At 41.7% G+C, this 15,806-nt stretch overlaps 1 pseudogene and 1 gene segment (V, D, J or C); both read left to right on the forward strand.

Moving 5' to 3' along the window:
• Window positions 1-1,455: 1,455 nt before the first annotated feature.
• On the forward strand, window positions 1,456-1,915 carry LOC109702348 (immunoglobulin heavy variable 7-4-1-like). The segment is given in 2 exon segments: window positions 1,456-1,501; window positions 1,587-1,915. Coding segments are annotated over 2 exon segments (375 nt in total).
• A 3,772-nt stretch (window positions 1,916-5,687) lies between these two features.
• Window positions 5,688-11,315, forward strand: LOC109702347 (protein LSM14 homolog A pseudogene; annotated as a pseudogene).
• Window positions 11,316-15,806: the final 4,491 nt, after the last annotated feature.

Below are 15,806 nucleotides of genomic sequence, written 5' to 3' on the forward strand. Positions count from 1 at the left end.
GCTCCATCTCTGAAAGTTCCACCCCCTCCCAACACAGCCAAGCTGCAGAACAAGTGTGAACTCTTAGTGTTTTGAGGCCATTTGGGATGCAAATGGTAGCAAGGGGATTCTCCAAGCAGCTCTCCACTGTCTTGGTTGGTGGATTGCTTTCTGAACTCAGTTCTTTAAAGGGCCATTAAATTCTTTTTATTTTTCAGTGTGGTCATCATTTTCATCTTCAGAAAGCAATCAATTATCCAAGTCCCTATTCTCTTCCAGTGTTTTTATTCACTCATGGACATGTTGATGTGGAGTCTAGTCATATAGAATTATGATATCACTGTTCAGAAACAACCATTGAATCTGAGATCTGGATACAAAACCAGAGTCAGTGAATACCTGTGCCATGGCATAAGGTAATTGTTTTCATTGTGAAGGGTCTTGAAGCATGTGGTCAAGGATAGACCCATTTGCCAGTGAGTCATGTGGGATGTGGAAGGATCTGCTGGACATGGGAGCAGATTTCTGTAGCCACTGTGCCAGGTAACAGGACTCAGTTGGAAATTTTCAAATATGGAAGGAAATTAGAATTTTACCCTCCTAATTATGTGCAGTCTCATAACATCTTGAAGGGGATTTTAACTTCATGAAGCCAAGCTGAGATTATCCTTGGTATTTCTAAATTGCCACCTCAGTGATTCCATATATGATCATTCATTTGTGTACAGTTTCTTGACATATTATAGGAATGTTGTCAGACCTAGAATAATGTCAACAGTAAGTCCTAATGTCATAATGTCTTGTAAGAGTTTTCACATTTGTTACTTCCATTTCAAGCATATTTTATTTTAATAACTGCATATTTACATTTTCGCTGTTATAGTGAGTGAAGAATATGCCTCGTAAAATGTATCTTGACGTTCTACTAATTCATTGTGAAAGAGGAAAAAACTTATGAGGTCAGAAATTAGGTACATCAATCAGACTATGGCCTCTGAAGGACTAATACAGGGGTCTCCAGAGAACAGTGGTTGTACGTGGTTAGTCAGGGTAGATTCATGAGCCTAGTCACAGTCACCAGGGAGGCAATTGTTAGGTGACAGAATGAGGTGTGAGCAGAGATTTAAACCATTTCAACTACAAAGTTGAAGGAAGGAGCCATGACACCATGAGGGGTAAGTGAGGGGGAAGGTTGGTGTGCAGACCCTGCCAAGGACCAGGCCAAATTTCAGACAGGGACCTTTAGTAAGAGGATCAGGCACCAGACAATGGAGGGCACAGCACAGCCACCAGGTGCAGGGGTGCTCCAGCTTGACAGTTTGTCCATGCCTTGATTAGCCATCAGGTGTTAAGGGCTGATCCATATGCAAATCTCCAGGGGCCCACAGAGTAGAAAGCTGAGGATTCTGTTCCACATCCAACAACGGCCTCCTCTGCCCATCAGTCTCACTGACAACTCAGTCCAAATCCCAGAGCATGGAGTGGGTGTGGAGGCTTCTCTTCCTTCTGGCAGCTGCCCAAGGTAGGATACAGGACCCAGAGATCCAAAGCAGATAGAGCCAGCTCTGTCAGGGAAGGTCTCTGACTTCCCTGTGTCCTCTCCACAGAAACCCACTCCAAGATACAGCTGACACAGTCTTGGGCTGAGCTGAAGAGGCCTGGAGAAACAGTGAAGGTCACCTGCAAGGCTTCTGGATACACCTTCACCAGCTATGGAATATACTGGGTAAAGCAGGAGACAGGAAAAGGCTTTCAGAACATAGGGTGGATCAACACTGAAAATGGCAATACAGGCTATGCTGGGGGCTTCAAAGGTCTGTTTGTCATCTCCATGGATGCCTCTGTCAGCACCACATATCTGCAGATCAGCAGCCTGAAAGCTGGGGACACAGCCTTGTATTACTGTGCAAGACAGAGTGTGAAAACCACATCCTGAGGGTGTCAAAAACCCTGAGGGAGAACCTGCTTCCACTATACTGAGACAGTGACAGGGAACACTTGCTGCAGTCAAACTCTGACTGTGGGTTATGTATTTAGAGGTGAGAAATTGAGGAAAGGAATCATGATCAGCTGTGGAATGTTTCCAGGGATGAGCTGACAGATCAGGTCCCTGAATTAGGAGCACATTTTTGTGGCATGCTGTGTTTTTTCAGATTAAACAGTGCCATATTGACAGATCTCAAAGTCACAGTCACAAGCAATATTGAAGTCTTTCCTGGAAGCAGCAATGTCTGCCTATACTTCATGCTGTCAGTGATTGTCTATGGTTTCAACATGAAGCAGAGATAAGGAAGGCTGGGAAATTCCACCCAGAACTTCCATGGGGTAACATTCATCCAAAGTCACTGGAGAACACGTGTGACATTTGTTTCTGTGTCTGTCATGTACATTCTGAAACAAATTGCCTTTCTAGGCCCATGGGCTGTGATGGCAGGGGTGTCCTCCAAGACATGGAGATTCTCTCAAGGCCTGTGTGCTACAATCCAGAAGCAGGGAATGCTTTATCTAGGCCAGAATCTAGTAAGCAGTCCTGGGCACACCGCTGACTTCTTCCTAACAGTCAGATTTTGCTTATCTCTATGCCAGATGGGAATTTCCCAAATCTTCTTCCTCTTCTTTCCCTTGTTTCTGAGTCTCTCTGTGATCTTGTACCAAGGAGCCAATCATCCTCATGGAAGATCAGGAATGCTTTTCTACTTAGACATTCCTTCTTCCAAATCAACTGAATCTTCAAGGTGGCGTTCCGTGGATCTCAATAGCATGGACGTAGATCACCTATGCTCTCTACAGTGGCACAAGTGCTACCTTCAATCCAGTTTCCAACAGAATCTGTTCCACCTGAGAGTCTAAAAACTAGGTTAACTGGATTATTGAGTTTGTGAATTACTGCACCATGTTATTACCTGAGCACAATAACATTGCATTGACATACTGTTTTTATGTGCATACTATTTGGTGAACAGAATTTTTTTTAAGATTTGTGTGCATCCAACACATTTTCTTCTGCAGATATTACTCTCATCATGTCTCAGAGTTGGGCTTCATTTGTCTTCTAATATGCTTTTCACATTTCCCAGATATGTTCTTCATAATTTCTGTGCTTTCTCTTGATGAATAATACCCAAATTTTTGCAAGCTATATAATTTATTTCCTAGCACTATAAAAGAAATTTCCATCAGTACAGAGATTAAATAATTGACAGTATTATAATTAATTTATAATAAGCAATTATAATGATGACACCTGTGATGTATCATTTTGTTTTCCTTTATCAGAACCAATTTGCACAAACAACTTTATTGTGAGGACTTCCTCTTAGTACTATAATTTTTGGTTTTACTAAGTGAGAACTATAAGGCACAAAAATACTGGTTAATATAATTTGGTTTGTACATCTGTCGAATGCTGCAGTCAAGTGCTGATATGTGCTCTGGGCTAGAGGGCCAGGATTAACTTCCTCTCTACACCACTTCATCCCCAGTTTCTTGACATGACTCTTAAAATCACTTTTCAGAAAGTTGCAGTAGTCAAATGAGGAAGCATTAGCATGGTTCAGGGATGTTTCAGAGAATACATGAACTGATACAGATTAAGTGGTAGGGCAGGAGATGACCCATGGATACCTGTATTGGATTGAATAGGATCACTTTTGGAGTAGTTTCTTCATAACTCCTGACTTCACTGGGATGCCCAGCATAGAGGTAGCATTTTGGGGTTCTTATAAGGAAAGAGGCTCCATCCTAGACTCTACCCTTGGGAGACAGCTGCTGTGAGACACAAACTTTCCTTGATCAATGGTCAATATTGGAGGAGTTTGCATACATCACAGTCAAAGGTATGAGTGACCTCCATACAATATTACCAGAATGAGAACAATTCTTTTCCATTACCTCCCCACTTCTGTTAATATCCTCATGTTGGGTAGATATCAGACAGCTGTATTGGCGACCTAGATGATATTCAGGAGTATTATTAGGACTTGTTCTTAGTAAAACTATTAGTTTTGGGCTGCAGGTCAGGGAAAGTGAAAGTTTTAGTCCTAAGAAACACCTCTGTAGACCCTGTAGGAGGCAGCCCCATCCTATCCACAGGATAATTCTGGAGGTTAGCAGGCATTGCACTTTCACCATTGAGTGATGGACCTTTGGATTTCTCACACCTCCTCTCACAGTCATTGATGAATGACTACCAAGAGGCATAACATGCATAATTTTCTTACTGGATACCAAGATAGATGAAACAGCCTCACAGATTAATCACAGATTTATTATAGTCATCAACCAGTGTCATAAGGGACCTCTTAAAAGGTATGACATGCCTAGATGGGGATGTTCCTGGGCCAAGATCTCAGGTCTTAGATAGTTAGATAAATAGATAGATATTATAGATGTATACTATATTATATATTATATAGCATGAAAGTATGTATGTTTCATTTAATATGAATTGCGTATTTATTTTTCAAATGCAATATTTAATATAGGTATCCATGAACTTATGTACACTTTATACATATATATATATATATATATATATATATATATATATATATACACACACACACACACATCTACCATGTCCACAATGAGTGATTCAGAAGTCATCTGAATCAAACAGTTAACAACTTGTCCACATATGTGTGTTGGGACGAATTCTTGTATTCAAGATATAGAGTGATTGGCTCTGAACTCACTCTTTCCCTTGGGAGAGAATGTGTTCTTTCAGCTCTCCATCTATTTTCTTAATAGTAAATTATGTCATGGCAACCTGTTGTCTGAAGGATAAGAGAATATTCAGACCCCAGGGATCTGGGGGCAATGTTCTAAGATTTATTTGGAGATGAATAGGTCTACAATATGATTGGCAAATAAGTGTCAATGTTGAGTGCTAAGGATATTGTTGCTCTATGAATAGTATCAATTATGAGTGGTTTTCAAAGTTCAAGATCTATAAGACGAGCGTTTTTAGTTCATTGTTTTCATATAAAGATCTAGAGTGGAGGCTCTTTGTAAAATTGACCATGATCCCATACTATATGAACAGTGGTCAATTGGATTGGGACATTTAAAGCAGATTGACTTTCTTGTCCCTATTTGCTTGTGCAACTTTGTGCAAATCAACTTTGTGCAAAGCACAGGAGTGACAGCATTTTATCCAGTCCCTGTTGGCACTGATGGATACTTGTGCATTTTGGATGACAGGTTGTCAGAGAGTTTAAGGAAGAACCAGAACTTTTGTAGCAATAGCATCATGACAGTATAGCAATACATGCAGAGAACTGAGCCAAACTATAGATGCAAGGACAGGGAGAGAGAAGAGGCACTGTGCTCAAATCACCCAGGAGGAAGCAGAAACAGAGCCTGAGTATGTGTCGGAATTCAATGTGACAAGGAAGTGAGAAGGGGCTTGGAGCATGGTAGCTATTGACTCAGAAAAATGGGGATTTCTTTGACAAGCTTCCAGCTCACTGTCAAACCAGATGCTCCCTTATCACAGATATTATCACCAATTCACTCCAAGTATAGATGTGACTCACAGGACACAGAAGTACCACAGGAAGCCTGACCTCAGTCTCTGCACATGCATAGGAAGAGGACCCCTCAATTTCAAATTAATAGTAATTCTGTATGTTAAATTTCGATTTTGGGCTGTGGGTACTCACAGCTCTTTCCTCACACAGGACTGAGGTCTCTGGGATAGCAGGACTATGTTCTACAAGATGAGACTTGGGTCTTCTCTTGTGCCTGGTGACAACTCTCCAAGGTGAGTGTACCCAGTGTCACACATGGGTACATGGGGAGGTTGTGACTACAGCTGACCAACAGGGATAATTCTCTTTGTCCCCAGGTATCCTGTCCAAGGTAAAGTTGCTGGAGTTGGAAACTGGCCTGCTGAAACCCTTACAAACACTGCCCCTCACTAGAGCTGTCTCTAGCTACTCCATTACAAGTAATTACTGCTAGAACTGGATCATTGATCCCCTCAGGAAAAGGCTTGGATTGGATGGGGTACAGTGGTTATGATGGAAGCACATACTACAGCCTATCCCTCAAGAGCTGCACCTTCATCTCCAGAGACACATCAAAAACCATTTCTCCCTGCAGTTGAGCTCTGTGACTGCAGAGGACAGGGCCACGTATTACTGTGCTAGCAACCCAGTGAGGGAACTTCAATGTGAGCCCAAACACTAATCCCCTTCTGGGCTCTCAGGACCAGCAAAGGGTGCTCAGCACACACAGAGCACAAGGTCAGTTCCAGAACCAGGTGCAGAAGGAGGCATCCATGGTTGTTCTCAGAATTTGAGATTTACACCCAAACAGCACCTCCTATGCCAACATGTATAGTTATTCTGGAGCCTTCTCTTGTCTCACAACCTCAAATGTGATTCGTTTCTTGCATCACACTTGAGTGAATTTCCATCTTTTGTAGTGCAGACAGAGGTGCCCTCCAGTAATTCAGGGTCACTTGGGATGTGGACAGTAGAGAACTGAGTGGTATACTAGGAGAGAATGGGCACCTTGGTAAGACCCATGTTGTGGAGTTCAGGCAGACACACAGACATTGGAAGCCTGGAGGTCAGCTCTGATTGTGTCAAACTTCAGACACAGCAGTTCTGACATAGCTGAGACAGGCTGTGCTGATGTTGATTCTGACTCCATCTTGCTGTGATGTCACTCATGGCTAGAAGTCCTAGGATACATGGCTGCTATGAACATGTGGGTTGGATGAACCACACTGTGGTTCAGTTCCTAAGGATCACAAGTAGTAGCCCTGTGGTCCAGTGTTTAGAGTCATCATCAATCCACATGGTGTCCTTGATGTTGAACTGTGGTCTGGTCATAGATGTGCATTAGCATTTAGTTTTTAAATTCCACCTTAGTCCTCAGGTACGCTTGTGTTTTTGCATAAAACTAAGTCGGCTTTAGCAATTTCTAAAATGTATTTTGAAAACTGACTGCTCTGACAATATTTTTTCATCAAAACAGGATGTTGTGACACTTTGTGATATTGATTTTTTTTCTTTTTGCTGAACAAGTGCTTGTACTTAGGGCCTCTTCCGTGTTCTCAGGTGTGATACTTAATTTTAAAAAATCTTCTGCCCTACTCTGTCTCTTAATAATACTTACATATTTCAAAAGACATGAGATTCCTTCCTGCATTTTTGACATAGTTGAAACTTCTGTAACTGGTATTTTTTTTAACATTTATTTACTTCAGATTATATATAAATGTTTTACTTTGTTATGTATTTGTTCAACTTTCACATATAGTTAGGTAATTATTACAGACTTTGTACTTTATTATTTTAATGAGCTCTGATAATGCATGTACAAAGAGGATTTTCTCCCAAGACTAATTTTTGCTTCCTTTGCCAGATAGAAAATCTTTAAAACTGGTGCTGGCAGTTGTGCTCCTATGGTTCCTGATCCTGGATGGATGCTTTAATCTCTCACCATTAACAGTGAAGTCACTATTTTCTGAGAGTCTCAATGGCTTATATAAGACTGATTTTTATGATTATTGAACTTTGTACTTTCTTATTTATTTTAGATTTATTGAAATAGAAATTCAATTATATTTTATATGACTTGACTAGATTAGTGTGTTATATATAGCTATCTTTGAAATGTAATTGAGTTTGCATTACCAACATTTTTGGGGATGATAGAATATCTCCTGAGACACACTCATAAAATGGATTTTATTTACTAATTTTTACACTTTAGAGTTTCAACACAGAGCCTGCTGCTTTCTATGAATATGCTGAAATACTGAGATTAACCATAGCCTCATTGTTTACATTTTTAATTGACATATAATACTTCAGAGAATGAGTATAATTTGGTAGATGTATTTGAGATGTCATGGAAAAAATTCAAGCACATAGCATATCCGTTTTCACAAACATCATTAATTCATCTTGAGAACATACACACTGTTATACTCCATTTTTTGAATCATGTATACTTTGTACACTTCATTCACTCTACTCCACTACAGAACACTAGGAATAGTTCTTCCTAACGGCATTTTGTCCTTGTTACCTAAACCTACTTTATCCTACTGGTTCTAATTTTCCATTTTCTAGTGACCATTATTCCACTCTCTTACATGAAATATATTTTTCAGCATTTCGGTAGTGACTCTAGAATGGGACACTCAGCACTGAATAAGCAATGTGACCCAACTGAAAGACAAGGTGATTACACTGACTGGGGAGAGAAGGACATCAGAGACCACTGACTGAGTCCTTGAGGGCTAGCACAGGACCTCCAGGGTCAGTCCCTGTAATATGGCTTTTCCACCTAGTCTCATTTTCCAGGACTTGTGCTTAACTGAGTAGTACAAAGTCAGTTAAGGAAGTGCCTTCCTTCAGGTCGTATGAATAGGGGAAGTGCTATCATACAGTGGGACTCCATTGCAGGTGGATGGGATAGAGATGAAGACAGCAGTATTAAAGATCAGTTGCTGTGGTAGGATATGTTGGATGAATCCCCATGTGCTGACAAAAATTGGCAGTCTGATACCTGCATGAGTTTAATGAGATGAATTTATTTATATACTTATTGATCACCGTGAACTACAATCAAAAGCAGGTGCAACCCAGACCAGCAGTGAATTTTCTCTTTATAGAATTGCCAGTGATTGCCATTTGGCTATTTAAAATGTTCAATAGGAAAATAATAATTAATACATTTATTAGATATGATGACATGTTTTGATATAAGTATGCAGTGTGGAATGATAATTTCAGGCTTATTAATAAATTCTTCAACACCTTCCTTACCTAGTCATTGTTCCTGGTTAGAGCATCTACCGCATATTCTGTGAGGAATTTTAAAATACAGGTCTGCACTATGAAATCAATGTCACTGTCTGTATGAGACACTGCACCATTCCCCTAACATTTCCCTTTTTTTCCTCCACAGCACAACTCTGTAAATCACTGCACTTTTGTGATTTTTGGACTCCACATATACATGAGACCATACATTACATGTGCTTTGATAATTGCTTTTAGTATAATGGCCTCAGATCAATTCACCTGTCTAACTGATTGCACGTCCGAATTCCCAACACAGAATAACATTTTATTTTTAAACCAATAACTTTTTTATCCATTTCTTTTTTTTTCACAAACACTTAGATATGTGTTGGCTCATTTGAATAATGCCACAGAGATTAAACATGGAAATGCAGATAAACCTTTGACAAAATGATTTCCTACCCAAGGACCTGTGCCTGTTAATGGATAGGTGGAGTTATGGGGAGTCTAGTTTTTATTTCCTGAAGAAACTCCACTGAGTTTTCACAATGACAGTTTTTACTGACATCCTAATCAACCGTGTATCTGGGTTGCCTTATGACTGCTTTCTCACCGGCTCTTGTTACCTGTCATATTTTTATAATAATAGATGTGAGCAGATATCTAAATGTATTTTTAATTTGTATTTCCTTGACAGTTAGATAATTTAAGGATTATTCGTGTAAGTTTTGTGAATGTAAAAGTGGCAGTGACATTAAAGATGTCACTGTGAGCCACCGAAACGGCAGTGCTCCCTGCCCCAGGACCCCGCCATCGTGCAGTCTTCACTAGGGTCCTCATCATCTTCATTCCAGTCTGTGGGATCCTATGGCCCCTTTGGCAGGATGCTGACATACAGCCAGTTCAGCCCCAGCACGTTAGTTGGGCAGCAGTTTGGTACAGTTGGTGTTGCTGGAAGCTCCTTCAACCTCCTTTGGAACAGAAATATCAAACAGTGGTGCCTTATCCCAACACAGTGTGGTTGGTTCTGCCTTTACACAGGACACAAAATCTATAAAGACACAGTTATCTCAAGGTCGTTCAAGCCCTCAATTAGACACTTTGAGAAAAAGTCCAACCACGGAACAAGCAGCTCAGACCGCCTCAGCCCACTTACCGACCCTAGATCCTGTTGGGAGAAGGAGCCCTGTGTTAACCAGGCCTTTGCCATCCACCAGCCAGAAAGCAATAGAGAATCAGGAGCACAGGCAAGCTGAAGTGCACAAAGTTCCAAGGCCAGTAAATGAGCAACTCAGAAATGATAGCAAGAGACATGTAGTTCCAGGTGCTCCTTCAGCTCCAAGGAGAGGGCGTGGGGGTCATCGAGGTGGCAGGGGAAGATTTGGTATTTGGCAAGATGGCCCTATGAAATTTGAGAAAGACTTTGACTTTGAAAGTGCAAATGCACAATTTAACAATGAGGAGCTCGACAGAGAGTTTCATAATAAACTTAAATTAAAAGAAGATAAACTTGAGAAGCAGGAGAGGCCTGTCAATGGTGAAGATAAAGGAGACTCAGGAGTCGAGACCCAAAACAGTGAAGGAAATGCCAATGAAGAAGATCCCCTGGGGCCCAACTGCTACTATGACAAAACTAAGTCCTTCTTTGATAATATCTCTTGTGATGATAACAGAGAAAGAAGACCGACCTGGGCTGAAGAAAGAAGGTTAAACTCAGAAACATTTGGCATCCCACTCTGTCCAAGTCGTGGGCATGGTGGCTACAGAGGCAGAGGAGGTCTTGGTTTCCGTGGCAGCAGAGGAGGGCAGTGGCAGAGGAGGGGCCTTCACTGCCCCTTGAGGAGGATTTCGAGGAAGTCACGGGGGCAGGGAGTTTGCAGATTTTGAATTCAGGAAAACCACAGCTTTTGGGCCCTAAAAGGTCTGGACTGGTCGTACTGCTTTCTGAAAGAAAGACAACAAAGTTGCTGCATAGTCTCCAGACAAGTCTTTGAAAATAGGTGAATTTCTCACTCTTCCTGGTCCTGCAAATTGGTTTCAGTCTTTGTGAAGAATGAAGAAGTGACTTTGCTGTATGTATTTGTCACCAGCACTGGGTTTTGTTTATTTTCTGCTTAATTTCAGAGATACAATGCAGTTTCTTTTTGGGGGGGGAGGCTTATCTTAATGAATGAGCATTAAATATATTTGGAATAGCAGATAGTTACGTAATTTCTTATGTAGAGTTAAACTAAAGCTGTACTTCAGTGGGACTTCTTAAGTATTTTTCATCACTGAAAGGATTTTTCTTATCACTAAATTGTATTTGGCAAGTTGCCTGCAAATAGGATTGTGATACTGTGTTTTGAGCCACAGAAGGTTGTGTGTGCGTGTGTGTGTGTGTGTGTGTGTGTGTGTGTGTGTGTTTCTTTCTTTTTGGAAATGCTATAATATGAGGTAGCTTATTTCGTCAATTAATTAGGGTGCTGGATGGTAGAGAATTTTGTCAGTCAACTATGTACACACAGTAAATGCTGTTTCTTAGGCAAAGGTAACTTTTTTAATAGTCGTAAAATTCCATTATATTCCATTGCCAAAGAAACATTACAAAATTTGTATAGCTGTATAAAAAGTAACTAATTTTTTAAAGAATAAACATTTTAAAGTCAGCAAAAAATGTAAACTCCAGTTGCTTTCCCATTCATTAATAAGGTTTAATTCCTGTAATTTAATTCATTCAGTGCTTAATATATTTGACAACTGCTCCTAATGAGGAGCATGGTTTGTGATTATTTCTTCACAGTCTGTGGGTTGTCTTCACTTTCTAATCAAATTGCTAAGAAGAAGCTGAGTAACATGGTGCAATGTCATTTGTCTATATTGACAATTTGGGACTCTGACAATGAAATTTTAGGCAGAGGTGATGGCTAGGTTATCTCAGAGATAGAGACAGCAGAGAGAGCTCTATCTAGTATCTCCAGGTTCTTGTTATTGGCAGAGGAAGAATTCATATATGAGACAAAATAAGGAATTTGGGAAGTTTTATCACCAAAAATGTACACCACCAAAAGGGAACTTGGGATTCTAAGAGGAGAATCACGTTTCAGGCTTCACAAGTTGAGATTTCTATAAATATGGGTGATTTTATGATTACCAAAACATGATAATGAATATTCATATTTTGACAGGCCAGGGTGCCGGTTATAAGATCAAATGAAAAGTGGGAAAATGGCACTGTTTTTACATCAAACAGACTAAGGTTAAAGAGTTCTGAATGGCCATTCTAAGGTGATACATTCCTCTGTATTGTCTGGGATTTATCCATTTTCCAGATTCCTTTATGGAGTAATGAGGAATCCTGTCCTGGAGGAAGTCTCCAAGGCCTTGTTGTCAGCCAGCTGTGCTCTTGAGTCCACTCAGGTGCCCATTTCTCTCCAATACCATTGGCTGGGCAGAGGGAAGTCACGAGTGCTGTCCTCTGTGTTCTCAGTGTGATGGCACAGGAGCAAGAGTGGTTATTGTGAACAGTGAATTTAGGACAAAGACAGACATGCAGACACTGATGTGCATGTACCTGTGTGCATAATAAGAGAAAATGATTCGAGACCATCCCTCTACTATGTTATCCATGCCTGTCCTGAGGAAAGGTAACTCAGGAGCAGCCTGCTGCTGGCCCCAGACATATGTCCCTCAGGTCTTGAAGGCAGCAGGACACCATATCTTGTTCTCTTCTCTCTTCCCGTATGCAGTAATGACACAGTCAGGGTTTATAGAGGATGGTTAAGGTGAGGACACTGTAAGCTCTATGAGGACCTCTGAACCTCACTGTCCCCAAACCACAGAGCTCCTCAGATATATTGCATGCTCAGAACTCTGGTCCTATAGGTGTAGATGACCTAGGGGGTCACACAATGGGGAGCACACATGGAACCCTCTCCTGAGGCCACCAGTACTGCTCATCCTAGTCCTGCTCCCTTCCTGAATTTTGAGATCTGAGTCCCCCCATCTAGGTCAGGGAGCAATCTGATGGGAATGAAAATCTCCCAAGCTCCACACACTAATGGTTTGAAAAACACAGCACCAATCCTGGGTCATGACTACTGTGACACCTTGGACAGGCTCTGTTCCATCTTCCTGCTACTGACTATGACTGCCTGTGTGTGCTCTGCAAGACTCCCTCAGAGGTTAAAGTCTCCTATCCTTACCTGAGCCTAACTCACCTTCTTCTTGTTTTCCTCCATAGGGGTCCTGTGTCAGGTCACCCTGAAGGAATCTGGCCCTGGACTGGTGCCACCCTCCCAGGTCTCAGGCTGATATTCTCCTTCTCAGGCTTCACTCTGAACACTTCTGTAGTTGGTGTGTATTGGATCTGTCAGAACCCAGGGAAGTCCAGCAGTGGCTGGCAAATATTTGGTGGGATGATGATAAGTACTACAGCCCAGCTCTGAAAAGTTGGCTCCCTATCTCCAAGGACAGCTCCAATAGCCACATGTTCCTCGCATTGACCAACAGGGAGCCTGCAGTTACAACCACATATTACTTTGCCTGGACACCGTAGTGACACAGACTCAGGTACCTCCTGAACAAGATCCTAGGCTGGGGCTTAGGACTGCTCCGTCCTCTGTGCCTCAGGAAGAGGAGAAGGATATGTCCTTTCCTGTCAGTTTCTGGATTTTTCCCACAACTCCACCAAATGGTCTTCCAGCTCTGTCTTCCATTTGCTTCTCTAACTGTACATCACAGGTCCCTTGCGAGTTATGAAGTGAGATTCTCAGTTCTGTTTATAGAGGTACAGGATAAAGGGTGCCTCGTGTCTTGACTAGAAAGGTCCCTGACGGCTTGCTGTTCACTCCATGCTCTCACATACACACAACAGAAGAACACAATTCTCTATATCATTTGCATTTATTAAACTCCTGGATATGGAATAAGACAAGCTTTAAGGATAGGAAACCATGAGTAATTACAGAAACTCACGCATCACGATTTCTTGTAATAGAGAAGAATTACTAAATCCAAGGATCACTAATATGATTCTCGAGATGATGAAGCAGATTCAATGTGTACCAGTTCTATACTCAGTATACATTGAATCTTTACAACTTTCTCAACTTCTAGGGATAAGCTTGTCCATGATTGAGTAAGGGGCACATATGAGTTGGGAGCCTGACAATGGTAACTGGAAAGGTGAGTTCTTGACTTCAGACACAATTCTCAATAAATCATTTTACCATTATGGCTTTAAGTGACTAACACAAGTGTTTACTGCATTCTTCTGCATTCCATTACTCACATAAATATCTGAGACAATAAACTTGTCCTAAGATTTTGTAGGGGAGTACATTGAAATGGAAAGACCCGGTTTACCCTGCAGAGGAAATTCCAGGGAAATACTTCATTAATGACACACTCTTCCCACATTCTGTTTAATTTCAGCCATATTTACAGGGGAAGTACACAGCATAGATGAGAATTGAAAGACTGAAAAACATGCAGTATTGCTGAAAAAGAGTAGATGTAAATGTCAGGTCAAGAATTTTGGAGTTGTTTAAGTGATTAATGACGTTGGAAAGAAGCCAAAGAGTTTGCACAGGGACCACAGAAAATGGTGTGTCTGGAGGTCATTTCAAGGACTGTCAGCATCACCAAAACATATTCAGGTTAATTGAAATGTGAACTTAATTGAAAGGCTTTCCTTTCAGAGCAAATCACTCAGGCACTTGCTTATACAGTGCCTCCTACAGAATGGCTTCCCTCAGATTCAGGTTCCCAGGGCCATCCATGGTGGCACTCAGAGACAACTGCAGTTATGGTTGATCAGGTGCAGTCTAGAACATGCGACTGCTGGGTCTTCTCCAGTGCACAAATGTGAGTGTCCCTAGAGTCACATGTGAGTCCATGGGGAGATTGTGGTTACAAGTAACTGTATTGAATATTTCTCCTTGTTTCCAGGTGTCTTGTCCCAGGACAAGGAGTCAGGACCTAGCCTGGTTAAGCCCAATCAGATCCGGCCCCTCACCTGTGCTGTGTTTGGTTACTCCATTACCACTAATTACTGTTGGGCCTGGATCCGTCAGCCCACAGGGAAGGGGCTGGAGTGGATGGGGGAAATATATTATAATGGTAACACTTACTACAGCACATCCCTTAAGAGCCGCACCTCCATCTCCAGAGACCCATCCAAGAATGAGTTCTCCATGCAGCTGAGCTCTGTCACCACAGAGGACACAGCTGTGTATTACTGTGCAAGAAGCACAGTGAGGGGACTTCAGTGTGAGACCTGACACAAACCTCCATGCAAGGAACATTAGGTCTGGGCTGCAAGAATCACTGCATATTCAATCAAACCTGTTCTAAGTCCAACAGCAGGTGCAGGTGGTACTGGTCAAGGACTTTCTTTCATCTAGGTGGTTTTCTTTCTTCTCCTAGATCTCATATATCCCCAGGTGATGTCACTTTCCTTATGATTTTCTGCTCTCTCATATCCTCCCTGTGGCAGTAAAGAAGTGACATTCCTTCTTTGTAGATGAGATGGGACCAGTCACCAGTACCGTCCAGGACCACAATGAACCTACCTGTGTAACTTCCCACAGACAGGTGAAAAATTATCTCAGATTGTCAGTCTGAGCCCCCTTCTCTCTGCCCCTCAGGACCGTATGATCCATGAGGGACTATACCTCCTACTCCCCATGCACACAGAAGCTCTTGATGGTCAATATTTCCTCTTTTCTATTCATCACTGAGACCCCTGAAAGGAGAAGGATTAAAGGTGAGTGCAGAACTCAGGTACAGATGAAAAAGACTCCCATTCCTTCCCTGCCTCATGTGGGGCCCAAACAGTTGATGACCACAGGGTACTTCTCACAGCTCACACCACTCAGGTCAGAGAATGTCTGGATACTCCAACCTGCAGGGCACCATGGTCATCAAGACCATGGAGGAGTGTGTGAAGACAGTGGTCCATGAGTGAGATGGCAGTGTGGTGAATCCCAACCTCAACCCAGTACAAGAGGTTACCTGACAGCCAAGCATCTGGGATCTCCATTTCAGATGATTTTCAGGCCATTCAGTTTTCCAAAT

The sequence above is a fragment of the Castor canadensis genome, chromosome 2 (genome assembly GCF_047511655.1).
Source record: "Castor canadensis chromosome 2, mCasCan1.hap1v2, whole genome shotgun sequence".
Classification (NCBI taxonomy): Eukaryota; Metazoa; Chordata; class Mammalia; order Rodentia; family Castoridae; genus Castor; species Castor canadensis.